We start from the raw sequence: 20,955 nt of genomic DNA on the forward strand, positions 1-20,955 counted from the left end.
AGTATGTCCTTCCTGAGGTGTGGGGACCAAAACTGGACACAGTACTCCAAATGGGGCCTAACCAGAGCTTTATAAAGTCTCAGTAGCACAACGGTGCTTTTATATTCAAACCCTCTTGAGATAAGTGACAACATTGCATTCACTTTCTTAATCACGGACTCAACCTGCATGTTTACCTTTAGAGAATCCTCGACTAGCACTCCCAGATCCCTTTGTACTTTGGCTTTACAAATTTTCTCACCGTTTAGAAAGTAGTCCATGCTTGTATTCTTTTTTCCAAAGTGCAAGACCTCACATTTGTTTACGTTGAATTCCATCAGCCATTTCCTGGACCACTCTCCCCAACTGTCTAGATCCTTCTGCAGCCTCCCCACTTCCTCAGTACTACCTGCCTGTCCACCTAACTTCGTATCATCGGCAAACTTCACCAGTCTCTTCATCCAAATCATTAATATATAAAGTGAACAGCTGCGACCCAACACTCAACCCTGTGGGACATCGCTTGTCACCGGTTGCCATTCCGAAAAAGAACCTCTTATCCCAACTCTCTGCCTTCTGTCAGACAGCCAATCCTCAATCCATGCCAGTAGTTCACCTCGAAAACCATGGGCCCTCACCTTACTCAGCAGCCTCCCATGTGACACCTTATCAAAGGCCTTTTGAAAGTCTAGATAGACCACATCCACTGGGTTTCCCTGGTCTAACCTACTTGTCATTCTTGTCACCTCTTCAAAGAATTCTAACAGGTTTGTCAGGCACGACCTCCCCTTACTAAAACCATGTTGACTTGTTCTAATCCGACCCTGCTCTTCCAAGAATTTAGAAACCTCATCCTTAACGATGGATTCTAGAATTTTACCAACAACCGAGGTTAGGCTAATTGGCCTATAATTTTCCATCTTTTGTTTTGATCCTTTCTTGAACAAGAGGGTTACAACAGCGATCTTCCAATCATCCGGGACTTTCCCTGACTCCAGTGACTTTTGAAAGATCTCAACCAACGCCTCTGCTATTTCCTCAGCCACCTCCCTCGGAACTCTAGGATGTAGCCCATCGGGGCCAGGAGATTTATCAATCTTAAGACCTTTTAGCTTTTCTAGCACCATCTCTTTTGTAATGGCAGCCATACTCAACTCAGCCCCCTGACTCCCTTTAATTGTTGGGATATTACTCATCTCTTCCACTGTGAAGACTGACGCAAAGTACTTGTTAAGTTCTCCAGCCATTTCCTTATCTCCCATCACTAGGCTTCCAGCATCAGTTTGAAGTGGCTCAATGTCTACTTTTGCCTGTCGTTTGTTTCTTATGTATTGAAAGAAACTTTTACTATCATTTCTAATATTACTGGCTAACCTATCTTCATATTTGATCCTCTCCTTCCTTATTACTCTCTTTGTTATCCTTTGTTTGTTTTTGTAGCCTTCCCAATCTTCTGATTTCCCACTGCTCTTGGCCACTTTATAGGATCTCTCTTTTTCTTTGATACATTTCCTGACTTCCTTTGTCAGCCATGGCTGTCTAATCCCTCCCCGGATAATCTTTCTTTTCTTGGAGATGAACCTCTGTACTGTGTCCTCAATTATACCCACAAACTCCTGCCATTTTTGCTCTACTGTCTTCCCCGCTAGGCTCTGCTTCCAGTCTATTTTCATCAGTTCCTCTCTCATGCCCTCATAATTACCTTTATTTAACTGTAACACCATTACGTCTGATTTTACCTTCTCTCTTTCAAACTGCAGACTGAACTCTACCATATTATAATCGCTGCTTCTTAAGTGTTCCCTTACTTTAAGATCTTTTATAAAGTCTGGTCCATTACATAGCACTAGGTCCAGAATAGCCTGCTCCCTGTGGCTCCATGACATGCTGTTCCAAAAAGCAATCCTGTAAGCATTCCATGAATTCCTTTTCTTTGGATCCACTGGCAACATTATTTACCCAGTCCACCTGTGTATTGAAGTCTCCCATGATCACTGTGACCTTGCCTTTCTGACATGCCTTCTCTATTTCCCGGTACATGTTGCGTCCCTGGTCCTGACCACTGTTAGGAGGTCTATACACAACTCCCATTATGGTTTTTTTGCCTTTGTGGTTCCTCAATTCCACCCACACAGACTCCACATCATCCGACGCTATGTCATTCAATACCATTGATTTAATTTTGTTCTTAACTAACAAGGCCACCCTGCCCCCTCTTCCCACCTCCCTGTCTTTTCGATGAGTTGTAAATCCTTGGATGTTTAACTGCCAGCCCTGATCCCCCTGTAACCACGTCTCTGTGATGCCTACCACATCATAATCATTCACTATGAGCTGTGCCGTTAGTTCATGTATTTTGTTACGAATGCTATGAGCGTTCAGGTAGAGTGCCTTAATGCTAACATTCTTATTATTAGAGATATTGGAAGTTAAGATGTCCTAAGTTATCCTTCCTTTTTGCTGCATTCCCAGTCTGCCTCAAGGTTAAACCCACCTGCACACATGCTATCCTGCTGCTTATCTTTCCATTTAACTCCATACTCCCTGTCACTTTCACTTTCCCTGCCCCCCAACTCAGAAGCTTGAGCTTCTTTGCTTTTGTGAGTGTTTTCACATCTTCTTCAGTACAAGTTAATCGAATACACTTATCTCTTTTGATATAACGTTTTTGTGGGACCTTGAAATCTTTGGATAATCCAAAATTCAGATAATCCGAAATTCGGATAATTGAGGTTCCTCTATACTGACTCATTTAAAGGACCCTGTACCTGCAGCCAACAGAACGAATGTAATATACAAAATACCCTGCGTGGACTGCAACAAACATTATGTTGGACAAACTGGCAGGAAACTAGCCACCAAGGATACATGAGCACCAACTAGCCATGAAAAGACATGACCAACTATCACTGATATCCATACACACCGACGAAGAGGGCCACCAGTTCGACTGGGACAATACATCCATCCTGAGACAGGCTAAACATAGACACGCATGGGAATTCCTGGAGGCCTGACATTCAAACCAGAACTCCACTAACAAACATATAGATTTGGACTCCATTTACCAACCTCTGAGAAACAGAACCAGAAATGATATCACCCACCACAACAAACTGAGAGAGATAAATAGCAAGTGGGTCAGAACACCAGTGCTTCACCAGAGGCTCACTGATGATGTTACCAAGCAAGGTGACGAAGATCTGAGAACAAATCTACCAACTCAGCGAGAAAACCGACAACACAATCCTGTGGTGTGTTTAACCTCCTGTTGTTGCAAGCAGTGAGAATGTGAATGGCTGGTTTAGTGGTCTGATGCAGCCAGAAAGTGGATTGAAATGTTACTGGCTAACACTGAACCAGGCTGTCAGAATGGTGCGGAGGTACTCCCTGTCGTTTGGCTGCAACATGACTATCACATTGTGCTAAATTCACAATCAGCAGTCAGGCGTCTACAGCCCACTGCTGTCCTCCTCTAAACAAGCTGTTGTTACTTTCTACGGGGATACCCTTTTATCAGATACACATTGCGAATCGCGCTGTGTCTGTCTTTAGAAGGTCAGCTGTTTAGAAGCTTTTCTAAAATGCTTTTAGAAAAGCAAAGACTGAGGGGGTGACCTGATCGAGTCCTTTAAAGTGATGAAGTGATTTGATAAGGTAGATGTAGGGATGATGTTTCACTTGTGAGGAATGCTAAAGTAGAGGCTATGTATATATAATAGTCACCAATAAATCCAGTAGGAAATCAGACAAGTGGCGAGACACTGGTTGAGGTGAATAACTTTATTTAGCACTTTACTTTATTATGTCGTATTGTGGATGTGTTGCTTGCTAAAACATATTTGTGAACTTTTGTTAAAAATACAAGTGCCAGAAAATGTTTTTCAAAGAACTTAATTCAATTCATATGCATCATATAACAGTGGAAAGAAAGTGAATCCAGAGCCGTTCTCTCAGACTGAGTCAGCAGGACAAGAAAGGACAGGACTAGGTGTGAACAACGATGGTAGACCAAATGCTGGAAATTGTTTAATTTGTTCCCGGGACGCAGACGTTACTGGCTGCCCAGCATTTGTTGCCCATCCATATCACCCTTGAGAGGATGGTGGTGAATCACTTCTTATCCACTGCAGTCCATGGAGCGAGACTACAAAACCATAAGAATGGAACAGGAGTAGGCCGTTCAGCCCCTTGAGTCTATTCCATAATTCAGTAGGGTCGTGGCTGATCTGACACTCCTCATAGCCACTTTCCTAACCTTTCCCCATAACTTTTTGTTCCCCAAATGATCACAAATCCATCTGGCTTCGCCTTAAATATACACAGGGACTCTGTCCCCACAGCTCTCTGTGGCCAGGAGCTCCAAACAACTCACAACACTTTGCAAGAAGAAATTCTTCCAAATTTCAGTCTCAGACTTGCGACCTTTTTTCTGGGACTATATCCTCTGATCTTAGCCACTCCCATGTGGAGAAACAGCCTCTCAGCATTTATCCTGAATCCTATATGTTTCAATGACATCACCATTGAGTGGAGTCCCAACCTATGAACCTTTGCTCATAAGACAATCCCTCCGTACTGGGATCATCCCAGTGAAGAGCAAATTACTGCAGATGTTGGAATCTGTACCTAAAACAACAAACGCTGAAGATCACCCTGGGTCAGGCGGCATCCTTGGAGAGACAAATAGCTAATGTTTCAATTCTAGATAACTCTTCAAGAGTAATTTAGACTCGAAACATTACCTTGCTCTCTCCATGGGTGCTACTGAAGATCTATGACCCCTCAAGAGGGGCCTCTTGGTTCGAGATTGGTCAAAAGAATCAATGAATGTGGTCTGTTCAAAAAACAAGGGTCATTAGTTTATTGAATTAAAGTACCTTGATGCAATTCTGTCCAGCAACACAGAGGTTAGAGCTTCTGTATTCCGTGGGGAAGTTGTGCAATTACATTTGAAGATTATGCATTATTTATATGTTTTTTAAGAGAGAGTACAGCCTTAAATACAAGAAAGACCAATCATGTATAATAACGTGACATGATTTATAGCCGGTTAATCCAATGGTATTCCCTGGGAAAAGGTTCCTAATTACAAGAAAAGTCCAATCAACTGTAATATGGTGACATGATTGACAACAGGCTAATCCAGTTGTATTTCTTGGAAAAGAAATCTTATTTACATAAATTATCATGCCATGGTAGCAGTTCAAGGTTTGAATGGTCAATTAATGTGTTAGCATTCATTTTATGAAAACTCTATTGTCCTCTTATCTTTGAATTTCAGCTTAATTCTGCAAAGAAGCAGTACACGTTCACAGGGTACAATTACTATTCTCACCTATTTTTTAGTGTTTTAAATTGAAAAACCATTTTGTGGTTAATAAAAATCAATATATACTTGTTGCCATAATCTAAATTTTAGATCCTTACTCCCTGACCTGCTGTGATCTCCAGCATTTGTTGGTTTCATCTGAGTGAACCCTTGCCTCATAAATGAAATAATCTTGCTGTAACTAAGGGACCAAAGGTGCCCACAGTACTCCAGATGTGGTCTCAACAGCACCTTGTACAGTTGAAGTAAAACTTCCCTACTCTTTTAGTAACCCTGTTGAAATAAGGGCCATCATTCCACCTGTGTGCTAACTTTGTGTTTTGTGCACAGGTATCCGCCAAGGTTCGTTGTGTTGCAGCTTTCTGCAGATATTCTGTTCATTTGTTCTCCTTACCAAAACGAACCGCTTCACATTTTTCTCCACATCATACTCCATTTCCAACCCTTAGTCTACTTAATTGATAAATATCTAAGCTGTTTGTATTCCCCTCGCAACTGCCAATCCGCCTATTTTTATGTTGTCTGCAAATTTGGCTACACTGCATTTGCTCCCTTTCTCCAAGTCATTAATATTTATTGTAAACAGTTGCAATCCCAGCACCGATCTCTGTGGAACTCCACTGTTCACAGGTTGCCAACCTGAAAAAGGATCTTTTATCCCAGGGATGTATCTGTCCTGGGCTGGGACTGATCCTATCGAGCCATACAGCATGGAAACAGACTGGTTCAACCAGTCCATGCTGACCATGTTCCCACCTTAAACTAGTCCTGCCTACCTGTGCTTGGCCTATAATTCCTCCAAACGGTTCCTATTCATGTACTTCTCCAAATGTCTTCTAAACTTTGTAACTGTATCCGCATTCACCACTTCCTCTGGAAGTTCATTCCACACATGAACCACTCTCTGTGTAAAAAAACAGGTGCCCCTCATATCCTTTAGAAATCTTTCTCCTCTCACCTTAAAAATATGTCCCCTAGTTTTGAACTGCTCCTCCTTGGGGAAAACCCCATTGGCATTCACCTTATCTATGCATTTCATGATTTTATAAATCTTTGTATGGTCACTCCTTAACATCTTCCGCTCCAGTAAAAGCTTTTCCATTCTATTTTTCTATCACAAACTCTCCATTCCTGGCAACATCCTCGTAAACCTTTTCTGAACCCTCTCCAGTTTAATGTTAACTTTTCTATAAAGATGACCAGAACTACACACAGTATTCCAGAGAAGGCTTCGCCAATGTCCAGTACAACTTGAATAGGATGTCCCATGTCCTATACCTAAAAGGTCTGAGCAATGAAGGCAAGCGTGCTAGACGTCTTCTTAACACCCTGTCTCCTTGTGATACAAACTTCAGAGAATTATGTACCTGAACCCCTAGGTCTCTCTGTTCTTCAACACTACCCAGGGCCCTGCTATTGATTGTATAAGTCCTGTGCTTGTTTGTGTTACTAAAATGCAATACCTCACATTTCTCCAAATTAAACTCAATCTGTCACTCCAACCCATTGACCCAATTGATCAAAGTTCTCTTTGTAAACTTAGATAACCTTCTTCACTGTTGATATAGCACCAATTTTGGTGTCATCTGCAAACCTACTAACCATGTCACTGAAATTCTCATCTAAATTGTTTATATAAATGACAAACAAAAGTAGACCCAGTACCAATCCCTATGATCATAGGCCTCCAGTCCGAAAAAAAACTCTCCACCAACAATTTTGTATCCAGTTGGCAAGTTCACCTTGAATTAGTCGACAGTGTTGAACCTTACTAAAGTCCAAGTCAATAACATTTACCACTCTGGTCTCATCAACCTTTATGTTATTTCATTAAAAAACTCAATCATGTTTTGAGACACAATTTTCCTCACCAATGTACATCACAAGTAACGGCTCTATTTTGGTGTTCTAGAATAAATTATGTTCATTTCCAGTCAGGTTCCCTGAGTTATTACATCCCCACTCATTGTTTCTTGCCCATGAGCTAATTCTCTTTCCATGCCCATATACTAGTTCCAACAACGTGGGCTTTAATGACTTAACCTTTTATGAGGTGCTTAGTCGAACGCCTTCTCGAAGAGTCATAGAAGTGTGTAGTATGGAAACAGACCCTTCAGTCCAACTCACCCATGCTGACCAGATATCCTAAATTAATCTAGTCCCACTTGCAAATAGTTGGCCCATATCCCTCCACACCTTTCCTATTCGTATGCCCATCCAGGTGCCTTTTAAATATTGTAACTGTACCAGTCTCCACCACTTCCTTTGGCAGCTAGTTCCACACATGCACCACTCTCTACATGAGAAAGGTGCCCTTCAGGTCCCTTTTAAATCTTTCCCCCCTCACCCTAAACCTATGCCCTCTAGTTGTAGGGGGAAAAGACCTTGTCTATTTACCCTATCCATGCCCCTCTTGATTTTATAAAACTACAAGGTCACCCATCAACCTTTGACTCTCCAAGGAAAGGTCCAAATACAACAAATTTACTGGTTCCCCTTTATCCTCTCTGATTGAGACTTCCTCAAAAAACTCTAATGAATTAGTCAGGCGTGATTTCCCTTTCATGAAGTTATGCTGATTCTGCTTGATTAGATTATGATTTTTTAAATGTTCAGTCCTTCTTTAATAATTGATTCCAAAATTTCCAACAATAGAAGTTAGGCGAATCTGCCTGCAGGTACCGGCTGCTTACCTTCCCCCTCCTTTTGAGTAAGGGTGTTACATTAGTAGTGTTCCAATAGTTGAGAGTACCCAAGATGATGTTAGGGTGACAGTATTGACAGAATGACAATGAAGGGTTGTGATCGAGGTATGCCTTGGAGGTGAACTTTCAGGTGGCCATGTTCTCATATCCCATTTTTTAAAAATATATTCACTTGTGAGAGGTGGGTGTCACTTCCTGGGCCAGCATTTATTGCCTGTCTCTAGTTGCCTCTTTAACCAGAGAGTGGTGGGGGCATGGAATGCGCTGCCTGTGGGAGTGGCAGAGTCAGAATCATTGGTGACCTTTAAGCGGCAATTGGATAGGTGCTTAAGCTAGGACAAATGTTCGGCACAACATTGTGGGCCGAAGGGCCTGTTCTGTGCTGTATTGTTCTATGTTTTATGAAAAGGTGGTGGTGAGCTACCTCCTTGAACAGCTGCAGTCCATGTGCTGTCATTGGCCACCACTGTAGCCGTAGCAACAACGTGTACTATCTACAAGATGCACTGCAGAAATTTACCAAAGATCCTCCGACAGCATCTTCCAAACCCATGAGAGTTTGAGTGATAGGGAGAAGCTGAATAGGCTGGGGCTGTTTTTCCTGAAGTTTCAGAGGTTGAGGGGGACATTATAGAAGTTTATAAAATCACAAGGGGCATGAATAGGTTGAATAACCAAGGCCTTTACCCATGTTAGAGGAGTCTTAAACTGGAGGGCATAGGTTTAAGATGAGATGGGAAAGATATAAAAGGGACTTGAGGGACAGTGTTTTCATGCAGAGGGTGGTGGGTGTGTAGATTGAGCTGCCAGAGGAAGTGGAGGCTGATACATTTACAGCATCTGGATGGGTATATGAATAGGAAGGGTTTGGAGGGATACGGCCCAAATGTTGGCAAATGGGACAAGATTAATTTAGGATATGTGGTTGGCATGGGTCTATTTCTGTGCTGTGCAACTCTAAAACCACTACATGGAAGGACAAGGACAGCAGTTACAGGGGACCACCATCACCTGCAAGCTCCAAGCCATTCACCATCCTGACTTGGAACTATGTCACAGTTCCTTTACTGTCACGGGGTCAAAATCCTGGAAATCCTCCTCAATGACACTGGCTAACCACCATCTTCTCAATCTACAAAGGGTAATAATGCTGATAAAGTGTGGAGTTGAAAAGGCACAACAAGTCAGGCAGAATCAGACGACCAGGAAAGTCAACATTTCGTTCAGGACCCTTCATCAGGACTGGGGTGGGGGAAGGGAGCTGAGAAATAAATAGAGGGTGGGTGAGGCTGAAGGAAAGGTAGGTGGGATGGAGATGGGTGGACGCAGGTGGGGTGTTATTGTGATTACAATAACATATGTTATAATGACAATCATAATAACCCCTGATCTGCATCCACCTATCACCATCCCACCTATCTTTTCTCCAGGCCCACGCTCCTGGATTTATTTCTCAGCTTCTTTGCCCCCTCCCCAGCCTTGATGAAGGGTCACGACTTCCTGCTCCTCCGATGCTGCCTGACCTGCTGTGCCTTTTAACGACTGACTTCCAGCATCTGCAGTTCTTACTATCTCAAGGGCAATAAATGCTGTCCAGGCAGCCATGTCCACATCCCATGAATGAATGAAATTAAATTATTTAACCTCTTGCGATTTTTAATACCTCTTTCAAATATGAGGAGAATAATTTTAACCTCTTAAATGATAGCATGTAACTGAAGACAATCTTCCCTGCAACCATGCTCATCAATTTTTTTTGCACTCCTTCCAAAGTTTTCACATTTTTTTCATGAGCTTGTTGCACCAGCTGAGAACAAACGAGTGTTTTATAAGGATATATCTTCTTTCTCGGTACTTATCTGTTTCCTTTGGCCCATTTTGAAGCAAGGATGATGGATTTTGAGCCACAGGTTACTTCTGCCCCTGCCTCCCCACTTTGGCTAATTGACCCGAGTGGTGTTTTTGATAAGGTATAGCATTACAGCTGTACTTTGGGAGGATATTCCTGGAAATACATCCAGGGAAGTTATTTGGGTGGAACTAAGAAATAAGAAAGTGATGATTACCATATAGGGATTGTATTATAGACCACTACAACCCCAACCAATAGTAGGCAAGAAATTGAGAAACAAATTTGTAAGGAGATCTCAGCTATCTGTAAGAATAATAGGGTGTTATGTTGGGGATTTTAACTTTGCAAACATAGACTGGGCCTGCCATAGTGTTCAGGGTTTAGGTGGAGAGGAATTTGTTAAGCGTGTACAAGAAAATTTTCTGATTCAGTATGTGGATGTACCTACTAGAGAAGGTGCAAAACTTGACCTACTCTTGGGAAATAAGGCAGGGCAGGTGACTGAGGTGTCAGTGGGGGAGCACTTTGGGACCAGCGACCATAATTCTATTCGTTTTAAAATAGTGATGGAAAAGGATAGACCAGATCTAAAAGCTGAAGTTCTAAATTGGAGAAAGGCCAATTTTCATGGTATGTGGCAAGAACATTTGAAATCTGATTGGGGGCAGATGTTCGCAGGTAAAGGGATGGCTGGAAAATGGGAAGCCTTCAGAAATGAGATAACTAGAATCCAGAGAAAGTATTTTCCTGTTAGGGTGAAAGGAAAGGCTGGTACGTGCAGGGAATCCTGCATGACTAGAAAAATTGAGGTTTTAGTTCAGAAAAAGAAGGAAGTATATGTCAGGTATAGACAGCAGAGATTGAGTGAATCCTTAGAAGCATATAATGGCAGTAGGAGTATATTTAAGAGCGAAATCAGGAGGGTGAAAAGGGCACATGAGATAGCTTTTGCAAATAGGGTTAAGGAGAACCCATAGGGACTTTATAAGTGTATTAAGGACAAAGGGTAACTGGGGAGAAAATATGGCCCCTCCAAGATCAGCAAGGCAGCCTTTGTGTGGAACCACAAGAGATGAGGGAGATATTAAACAAGTATTTTGCATCAGTGTTTACTGTGGAGAAGGACATGGAAGATATAGAATGTGGGGAATAGATGGTGACATCTTGAAAAATGTCCCCATTACAGAAGAGGAGGTGCTGAATGTCATAAAACGGAAACAAGTGGATAAATCCCCAGGACCTGATCAGGTGTACCCCTTGAACTCTGTAGGAAGGTAGGGAAGGGATTGCTGGGCCTCTTGCTGAGATATTTGTATCATTGATGGTCACAGATAAAATGCCGGAAGACTGGAGGTTGGCTAACGTGGTGCTACTCTTTAAGAAAAGTGGTAAGGAAAAGTCAGGGAACTATAGACAGGTGAGCCTGACATCGGTGGAGGGCACGTTGTTGAAGGGAATCCTGAGGGACAGGATTTACATGTATTTGGAAAGGCAAGGACTGATTAGGGATAGTAAACATGGCTTTGTGCGTGGGAAATCATGTCTCACTAACTTGATTAAATATTTTGAAGTAACGAAGTAGGGTTGATGAGGCAGAGTGGTAGATGTGATCTATATGGACTTCAGTAAGACGTTCGATAAGGTTTCTCATGGTAGACTAGTTAGCAAGACTAGATCTCATGGAATACAGGGAGAACTAGCCATTTGGATACAGAGCTGGCTTGAATGTAGGAGACACAGAGGGTTGCTTTTCAGACTGGAGGCCTGTGACCAGGGGAGTGCCACAAGGATCAGTGCTGGGTCCACTGCTTCCCTTTATCCTGATGAAGAGCTTTTGCCTGAAATGTCGATTTTCCTGCTCCTCAGATGCTGCCCGACCTGCCATACTTACAGATACTCTGGCCACTCCTCCACAGTCACATGCCACTTAAGACAATCTCTAGTTACTTACAGTCACGTTACCCCAGGTACAATGGTAGGATGAGATCATCCTAGGAGATGATGCAAATTCTAATGCCCTAATCCTGGGGAATTGTTATACAGATGGTTTTCTGACTCAGTGATTCCTCAGGACAATGCAGGTGTGACATACCTCTGGTCTGAAAGCATTTCTGAATGGAAGAGATTGAATGATAGTTTAACTTGACAATAGCAGGAGAGTAGTAGCAAATGACAGTCTAGATGAAGTGTGAATTACAATGGACGGTCATCCGCATTACATAGAACATTACAGCGCAGTACAGGCCCTTCGGCCCTCGATGTTGCGCCGACCTGTCATACCAATCTGAAGCCCATCTAAACTACACTACTCCATGTACGTCCATTTGCCTGTCCAATGACAACTTAAATGTACCTAAAGTTGGCTAAGCATTCCATACCCTTACTACTCTCTGAGTAATGAACCTACCTCTGACATCTGTCTTATACCTATCTCCCCTCAATTTAAAGCTATGCTGCCTCGTGTTTGCCGTCACCATTCTTGGAAAAAGGCTCTCTCTGTCTACACTATCTAACCCTCTGATTATCTTATATGTGTCTATTAAGTCACCACTCAACCACCTTCTCTCTAACGAAAACAGCCTCAAGTCCTTCAGCCTGTCCTCGTAAGACCTTCCCTCCATACCAGGCAACATCCTAGTAAATCTCCTCTGCACCCTTTCCAAAGCTTCCACATCCTTCTTATAATGCGGTGACCAGAACTGTACACAATACTCCAAGTGCGGCCACACTAGAGTTTTGTACAGCTGTAGCATAACCTCATGGTTCCGGAACTCGATCCCTCGATTAATAAAAGCTAAAACACTGTATGCCTTCTTAACAACCCTGTCAACCTGGGTGGCAACTTTCAAGGATCTGTGTACCTGGACACAGATCTCTCTGTTCATCTACACTACCAAGAATCTTACCATTGGCCCAGTACTTTGCTTTCCGGTTACTCCGACCAAAGTGAATCACCTCACAATTGTCCACATTAAACTCCATTTGCCACCTCTCAGCCCAGCTCTGCAGCTTATCTATTCTTACATGATTGTTGCCTCCACCCAAAGACAGTGCAGTTTAACCCTTTAATATTACATTAATGTCCAGAGAGATATTCCCATTTAGTCTTTTAACATTGCAACCTTATAGAGTTTTTATAAAATCATGAGGGGCATTGAAAGGGTATTTTCTCTGGGGTGGGGAGTCCAGAACTAGAGGGCATAGGTTTATGGTGAGAGGGGAAAGATATAAAAGGGACCTAAGAGGCAACTTTTTCACATAGAAAGTGGTGCATGTATGGAATAAGCTGCCAGAGGAAGTGGTGGAGGCTGGTACAATTACAACATTTAAAATACACTTGGATGTGTATATGAATAGGAGGGGTTGAGAGGGATATAGGAAATGTGCTGGCGATAGGGATTCGATTAATTTGGGATATCTGGTCGACATGGATGAGTTGGATGGAAGGGTCTGTTTCCGTGCTGTACATCTCTATGACTCTATGACTGCTCTTCTCCTGTCCACTTGCTGTCATATAGCATGGAATCCTTTTGTTAGGCTAATACTCCACTTCAGCACTGAAGGAGCACTGCTCTGTTGGAGATGCTGCCTTTTCAATGAGAATTTAAACCAAGGTCCCATGCCGTAGTTTTGGAGAAGCGCAGGGTAGAGTTATCACTAGCACTCTGGCCAATATTTGCCCCTGAATCAATATACTAAACACATTATCTAGTCGTTAACACATTGTTACGTGCAAGGCACAGTGGCACAGTGGTTAGCACTGCTGCCTCACAGCGCCAAAGACCCGGGTTCAATTCCCACCTCAGGCAACTGTCTGTGTGGAGTTTGCACATTCTCCCCGTGTCTGTGTGGGTTTGCTCTGGGTACTCCGGTTTCCTCCCACAATCCAAAGATGTGCAGGTTGGGTGAGTTGGCCATGCTAAATTGCCTGTAGTGTTAGGTGAAGGGGTAAATGATGGGGATTAAGTCTGGGTGGGTTACTCTTCGGCGGGTCGGTGTGGATTTGTTGGGCCAAAGGGCCTGTTTCCACACTGTAAGTAATCTAATCTAATGTAATCTAATTTATATTGCTGCAAACTACTTAGATCCAGCCATTGGTCATGAGAAGCATTATTTGAATATGTGCTGCCTTTAAGCAGAAGGCAAGAAAATGTCTTTCAAAAGTGCAGGGTTATTTTGCCTACTGAAGATTATTCCCACCCATGTCTATTCATGATTTGGAGATGCCAGTGTTGGACTGGGGTGTACAAAGTTAAAAATCACACACCAGGTTATGGTCCAACAGGAAGCACACTAGCTTTCGGAGCGACGCTCCGAAATCAGATGTTTGTGGTTTCATGTCTATTCATGTTGCTTCCCAAAGCCTATTATCCACAAATATCACCTCCTGCCATATTCTTGACTTAAAAAACTAATGGATATTTGTCTCTGTTCAGGAGCCAGTTTTGTCAAAGGAGCAGCCTGCATTTCAGTACAGCAGCCACGTCTCACTGCAGGCTCCCAGCGGTCACATGTGGTAAGTACTCTCTTAACTTTAGTATTAAGATTGGTTCCGCAATCATGACTTTGCTTCGCTCAGTATCTGCTACATTATGCAGACTTCCTGAAATGTGGATGTGATTCAGCACAAGCATATACTGGAGAGGTGGCCTGTCAAGGTGGTGTCATCATATTCCAGAAGTCCAGGCTAATGTCCTGGGGTCACTGGTGTAAATCCCACCACGGTTGTTGAAAATTAAATTAATAAAATTAATTTTAAACGTTTGGACTATGAAACTAGTCTCATTAATAGTACCACATATATCAATCAATATAATTATTAATTATTGTGTAAACCTAAGACCCTAAGACATAGGAGTGGAAGTAAGGCCATTCGGCCCATCGAGTCCACTCCGCCATTCAATCATGGCTGATGGGCATTTCACCTCCACTTACCAGCATTCTCCCCGTAGTTCAGGGAAGGGAATCTGTCATCCTTAACTTGTTCTGGTCTTCATGTGACTCCAGACCCACATGGTGAGGCATCAGATGCTGCTATGGTCATCAATACTGACACCCAATCAAATATCCAGAGAAAGATGAGAATGGCCTGCTCCTATGATAGATCATTAGTAATTAAGCAGTGAGAAGCTGAGCTGTACAGAGCAGGAGGGTCCCAGTTAGTGTTTGCTGAGTTGGTTCAGATGAGATGGGAGAATTGGATCAAAGTGGCCACAGTGGCTTCATGGATCAAGAAGAGAAATATCAATTTCCAACTGCTGAATACTAACTGACTGCCACTGTTGTTTGGGGTGTGCACGTATGTATATCCAGGATTCATGAAATTGAAGTGAGAATTGGGGCCCTCCCCGTTATTGCATTTATCCCTGCATGTGTGCAGTTTTAGCATAAGGGAGTAAAGATACCAAAATGTTTTTTTCTGGCTATTTGCATCAATGGATGATTGCAAAACTTACATTTATTACCTCCTTGTTAAGCCACTGTGTTGCTTTTCAGTAAGGACCTTGAATCACCACATCAGGTCATTCTTTCAGTATACAGTACTGTGCTGCTTTAATTGTACACCACTTACTTATTGACAATTCATATTGCCTTTTTGTTACAACATGCCTGAAATATTGTTAAATCACTGTGTTACTACAACAGCTGACTTCTGTGCTACTGTTGACATTATAAAATACCCCAAAGAACTTCCACAGATTGTTATAAAACAAATGAGATGTTTTTAAATTAGGTTAGCTTCCCTACAGAATGGAAACGGGCCCTTCAGCCCAACAAGACCACACCAACCCTCCGAAGAGTAACCCACCCAGACCCATTCCCCTACCCTATATTTACCTCTGACTGACTATGGGCAATTTAGCATGGCCAATTCACCTAACCTGCACATCTTTGGATTGTGGGAGGACACTGGAGCACCCAGAGGAATGTATAATTACGCAAAATGATTTGAAAATAACAATGAGAATTTGAAAGTCAAAACATTGTTTGTCAAGGAACCGGTGTGGGTCAGAGAGCACAGGGCTGATAATTGAATGGGGCATACACAATATAATACAGCAAAGGAACAAGCCCTTCGGCCCACCAAGCCTGCACCAAGCCCTAATCCTTATTTAGACCCACAACTTGAACTCCTTTCCATATTCTTCAAGGACTTTGTTGTTATTTGCCTAGACCTTCGGTATGCTTCTTCTTTTGACTAAGCTGATAAGTTCCCCTGTCATCCAAGGTTCCCATTTCCCCTGTCGTCCAAGATTCCCAAATCCTGCCATTCCTGTCAATTTTCACAAGAACGTGCCTGACCTGCACTCTAATCAATTGGTCCTTTAAAGCATCCCACATGTCAAATGTGGATTTACCTTCATATACAGCTGCTCCCAATCCACATTCTCCAACTCTTGTCTAATTCAAGTATAGTTGGCCTTTCCCAATTTAACACCTTCATCCGATTGGTGTAAGCAGAATTTTAATTATCTCAGATTTATGGAGGCTGGACCAGCCAGCAATCTATTGAAATTAAACCAAAAAAACTGTGGATACTGGAAATCAGAACCAAAAATAGAAATTACTGGATAAGCTCAGCAGGTCTGGCAGCACCAATGGAGAGAAAGCAGAGTTTTGAGTCTGGTGACCCTTCTTCAAAACTATTCCAATATACTGTAGGTTTAATTTATGTCGGTAATTAGAGGTCCAAATTTCAAGATTATCAGCAAGACAGCTGGAGTAAGATGAGGAGAAACTTTGTTACCCAGAGTTGTTAGGATCTGGAATGCAGTGCCTGGGAGAGTGGTGGAGGTAGATCCTTAGGAGCTCTCAAAGAGACCAGGTGTGTATTTGAAAGGGCTGAAGTTAGAGGGCAGAGACAGGGCTGGGATATGGGACTAGCTGGATGGTTCTTTCGGGAGGTGGTACACATGTGATGGGTCAAATGACCTTCTGTACTGTAAAATTCTATGATTTTAAGTCCAAGGTAATTATGTTTTCTGCAGCAGCTAGGGTTAGAGTTAGGTTTTAGCAGACATGGAGGTAGTTGGTCAATTTACAGTGTGTTGTTGCTGATGACCTGAATATCTCAGTCAGGTATCACATCAAGGTTGTGAACAGACTGGTTTCAGAGAAAGTTGGAGTTGGTTGCTAAAGGAAAGAGTTTGGCATAAGGACTGAAAACACTGACTTCAGTCTTCCCCCAAAACATAATCAGAAGAAAGTATATCTCATCGAGAACTGGATACTGGATAAGTGGAGGAGGTGAGAGGGGTGATATTGCAGTGGAGCTCAGTGTCTTTAATGCATTGGTGAAAACGAACACTCTGCTTTTTGGATGGTGACTGCAAAAGGGCCTTGTATAGGGATATCAAAAGATCGTATGGTTTGTGAGCCAGAAGGGAAGCCAACACTTGCTATATTTACAGAAAGTGCTGCAGAAACTCAGCAAGTTTGACAGCATCTGTGTAGAGAGAAATAGAGTTAATGTGTCACATCCTGTGTCTTTGTTTTCTCTGTACAGATACTGTCAGACACTCTGAGTATTTCCAGCACCTTCTGTTTTTGTTTCAGATTTGGAACATCGACAATTTTTCATTTTTATTATCCTCACTACAGTTAGATTGTTGAGAATGACACCAGCAATTCCGATCTTTCATTTGTGCTGCCAAACGTCTCACATTATCGCTTGTCTTCTCACAATGCTTGAAAAAGTCTCATCCAGTACTTCACTTCAGCTGCCAGACATGACGACTGAACCAAAGATGTGTTGCTGGAAAAGTGCAGCAGGTCAGGCAGCATCCGAGGAGCAGGAGAATTGACGTTTCGGGCATAAGCCCTTCTTCAGGAATGAGGAGGGTGTGCCTAGCAGGCTGAGATCAAAGGTAGGGAGGAGGGACTTGGGGGAGGGGCGTTGGAAATGCGATAGGTGGAAGGAGGTCAAGGTGAGGGTGATAGGCCGGAGTGGAGGTGAGGGTGGAGAGGTCAGAAAGAAGATTGCAGGTTAGGAAGGTGGTGCTGAGTTCGAGGGTTGGGATTGAGACACCGTGGGCGGCACGGTGGCACAGTGGTTAGCACTGCTGTCTCACAGCGCCTGAGACCCGGGTTCAATTCCCGACTGACTGTGTGGAGTTTGCACGTTCTCCCCGTGTCTGCGTGGGTTTCCTCCGGGTGCTCCGGTTTTCTCCCACAGTCCAAAGATGTGCGGGTTAGGTGAATTGGCCGCGCTAAATTGCCCGTAGTGTTAGGTTAGGGGTATGGGTGGGTTGTGCTTCGGCGGGTCGGTGTGGACTTGTTGGGCCGAAGGGCCTGTTTCCACACTGTAAGTAATCTAATCTCCACAAGGTGGGGGGAGGGGAAATGAGGAAACTGGAGAAATCTGAGTTCATCTCTTGTGGTTGGAGGGTTCCTTGGCGGAAGATGAGGCGCCTACTACCCCACCAACCTCCATATGCATTGTACCAGGACAGAACCCCACTTGTCCTCACCTACCACCCCACCAACCTCCATATACATCGTATCATCCGTCGTCATTTCCGCCACCTCCAAATGGACCCCACCGTCAGGGATATATTTCCCTCCCCACCCCTATCAGCGTTCCGGAAAGACCACTCCCTCCGTGACTCCCTCGTCAGGTCCACACACCCCACCAACCCAACCTCCACTCCCAGCACCTTCCCCTGCAACCGCAAGAAATGCAAAACATGCGCCCACACCTCCCCCCTTACTTCTCTCCAAGGCCCCAAAGGATCCTTCCATATCCACCACAAATTCACCTGCACCTCCACACACATCATCTATTGCATCGCTGCACACGATGTGGCTTCCTCTATATTGGGGAGACAGGCCGCCTACTTGAGGGACGTTTCAGAGAACGCCTCTGGGACACCCGGACCACCAACCCAACACCCCGTGGCTCAACACTTCAACTCCCCCTCCCACTGCATCAAGGACATGCAGGTCCTTGGACTCCTCCATCGCCAGACCATAGCAACACGATGGTTGGAGGAAGAGTGCCTCATCTTCCGCCTAAGAACCCTCCAACCACAAGGGATGAACTTAGATTTCTCCAGTTTCCTCAATTCCCCTCTCCCCACTTTGTCTCAGTCCCAACCCTCAAACTCAGCACCGCCCTCCTAACCTGCAATCTTCTTCCTGACCTCTCCGTCCCCACACCCACTCCGGCCTATCACCCTCACCTTGACCTCCTTCCACCTATCGCATTTCCAATGCCCCTCCCCCAAGTCCCTCCTCCCTACCTTTTGTCTTAGCCTGCTGGACACACTCTCCTCATTCCTGAAGAAGGGCTCATGCCTGAAATATCGATTCTCCTGCTCCTTTGATGCTGCCTGACCTGCTGCGCTTTTCCAGCAACACATTTTCAGCTCGGATCTCCAGCATCTGCAGTCCTCACTTTCTCCCATAACTACTGAACCTCCGTGCCCCTGATCCTGACCTCTTATATATTGATGATTTTAATCCTTCTGCCAATGGTGGCCATGCCTTCAAATGCCAAGGCCCTAACTTTGGAATTCCCTCCCTAAACCTCTGTAGGCTCTTTCTCCAACCTCTTATAAGATCCTTCTTTAAAACCAATATTGTTGACCAAGTTTTTGGTCTGCTTAAATCTCGTGATTGATAATGTTCCTGTGAAGTATTTGGGATCTATGTAAAGGCACTGCATCAAGACAAAATGTTGTTTATTTGTTTCCTTTTGTTGTTGACAGCAACATTAAACTTCCTCAATGATCCTACCATTGGGTCACAGATCCCAGTGCTTTAAGGTTTATAATTCTGCTGTTAGCTAAAACTGGCCCAGACACGGAGTCCTATTACTGCCAGTGTGTAACAGCATTGTGTCCCAATAGACAACTAATTTATATAATTTACAGACAAGTAAGACAATTGTTGAATAAGTGCTAATCATTCAGTAACATGCTTCAGTGTGAGAGTCTGCCTTGGGATACGTTGTGATGCTTAGTCATTCTGTGTTGGGAATCGGGCAGTTGGTGACAGTGGGATGAGGGGAGGAAAGAATGATTTGGTACAGCTGCTTCCAGGCATTTGTATTGATCAGTAAACATGTCCAAAACTAGCACTCGGGTGACATGACTTGATTATACAGGAGCACAGAAGATGTGATGACACAGGTGGATTCCATACAAGGTTTCAAAAGAGAGCTGGATATATATTTGAAAATGAATTTAGAGGGCTAGAGAATGGTTCTTCCTGGGTAGCCCTTTTGGGAGTCAATACAGACACAATGAGTCAAGTGGCTACCTTCTGTACTGTAAGTTCTGTGAATCTATCACTTAATTTGAGAATGTAATTGGTAAGTTGATTGAGGTGATTAAGGTGAGGTGCTTGTCCTCCTCCTAATGTTTGAAATGTATGAAATAATGTTACCATACCATTGGTTCCTAATCAAAGCTGCTGACTGTAGGTTCACTTCAAAAGCCCACATTGCTGGCTGGTTCCTCCCCGGTAGCTGCTGAATGGCACCTACTCACCGGGCAATGTGTGTCAACCTCTAAACTTCATTTATTCCATCCTCCATCGTTTGATTCATCCGAATCTGTCTTTTAACATCTGTTCACCATTTTAGTTGATGTTTTTCTATTCAATCCATGCGTACAACTTGTATAAGATATTAACTGTGCACTGACCATTCCATGATTTCTTAATCCTCAATGTGCAAATTTATGTTTTCTTTGTAATCCAGCCCATTTACTCCTCCCCGGTGCTGTTTAGTGGGTTTATTCCCAGCTGTTCATGTATATTCAGTAACTTGCTGAGATTTAATCTGCTGGTGGGTAGAGACAAGGATTAAGATCAGGGAGAGGATTGGAAAATAAATTGGAGATAGGAATAGAAAGGATGAGGGTGCCTTAAGTTGCAGTCTGCCAGTGTGGGCTACTTCTTGCCTGAATAGCATGAGGAGGCCATTCAACCTCTTGAATCTATTCTGCCATTTAATTGATTCAATTCGAGCCTTCTTTAGCACGGGAGGGAAAAGGAAAGGTGAGTCCCGCATGTTCGATTTGAATGAAGAAAGGTGAGAGGGAGAGAGTTACAAATTGCTACCACCTTTCATGAAGAAGGGT

At 43.4% G+C, this 20,955-nt stretch overlaps 1 protein-coding gene across 4 annotated transcripts in view; it reads left to right on the forward strand.

The window, feature by feature from the left end:
* poldip2 (polymerase (DNA-directed), delta interacting protein 2) overlaps nt 1–20,955 on the forward strand; it is a 64,771-nt gene that overhangs the window by 25,755 nt on the left and 18,061 nt on the right. For all 4 annotated transcript variants that reach the window (XM_060848067.1, XM_060848068.1, XM_060848069.1 and 1 more), the window contains exon 10: nt 14,305–14,384. In XM_060848067.1, coding sequence (XP_060704050.1) covers nt 14,305–14,384 — 80 coding nt within the window. The remainder of the gene's footprint in view (nt 1–14,304; nt 14,385–20,955) is intronic.

The sequence above is a fragment of the Hemiscyllium ocellatum genome, chromosome 31, assembly GCF_020745735.1.
Source record: "Hemiscyllium ocellatum isolate sHemOce1 chromosome 31, sHemOce1.pat.X.cur, whole genome shotgun sequence".
NCBI classification, from domain to species: Eukaryota; Metazoa; Chordata; class Chondrichthyes; order Orectolobiformes; family Hemiscylliidae; genus Hemiscyllium; species Hemiscyllium ocellatum.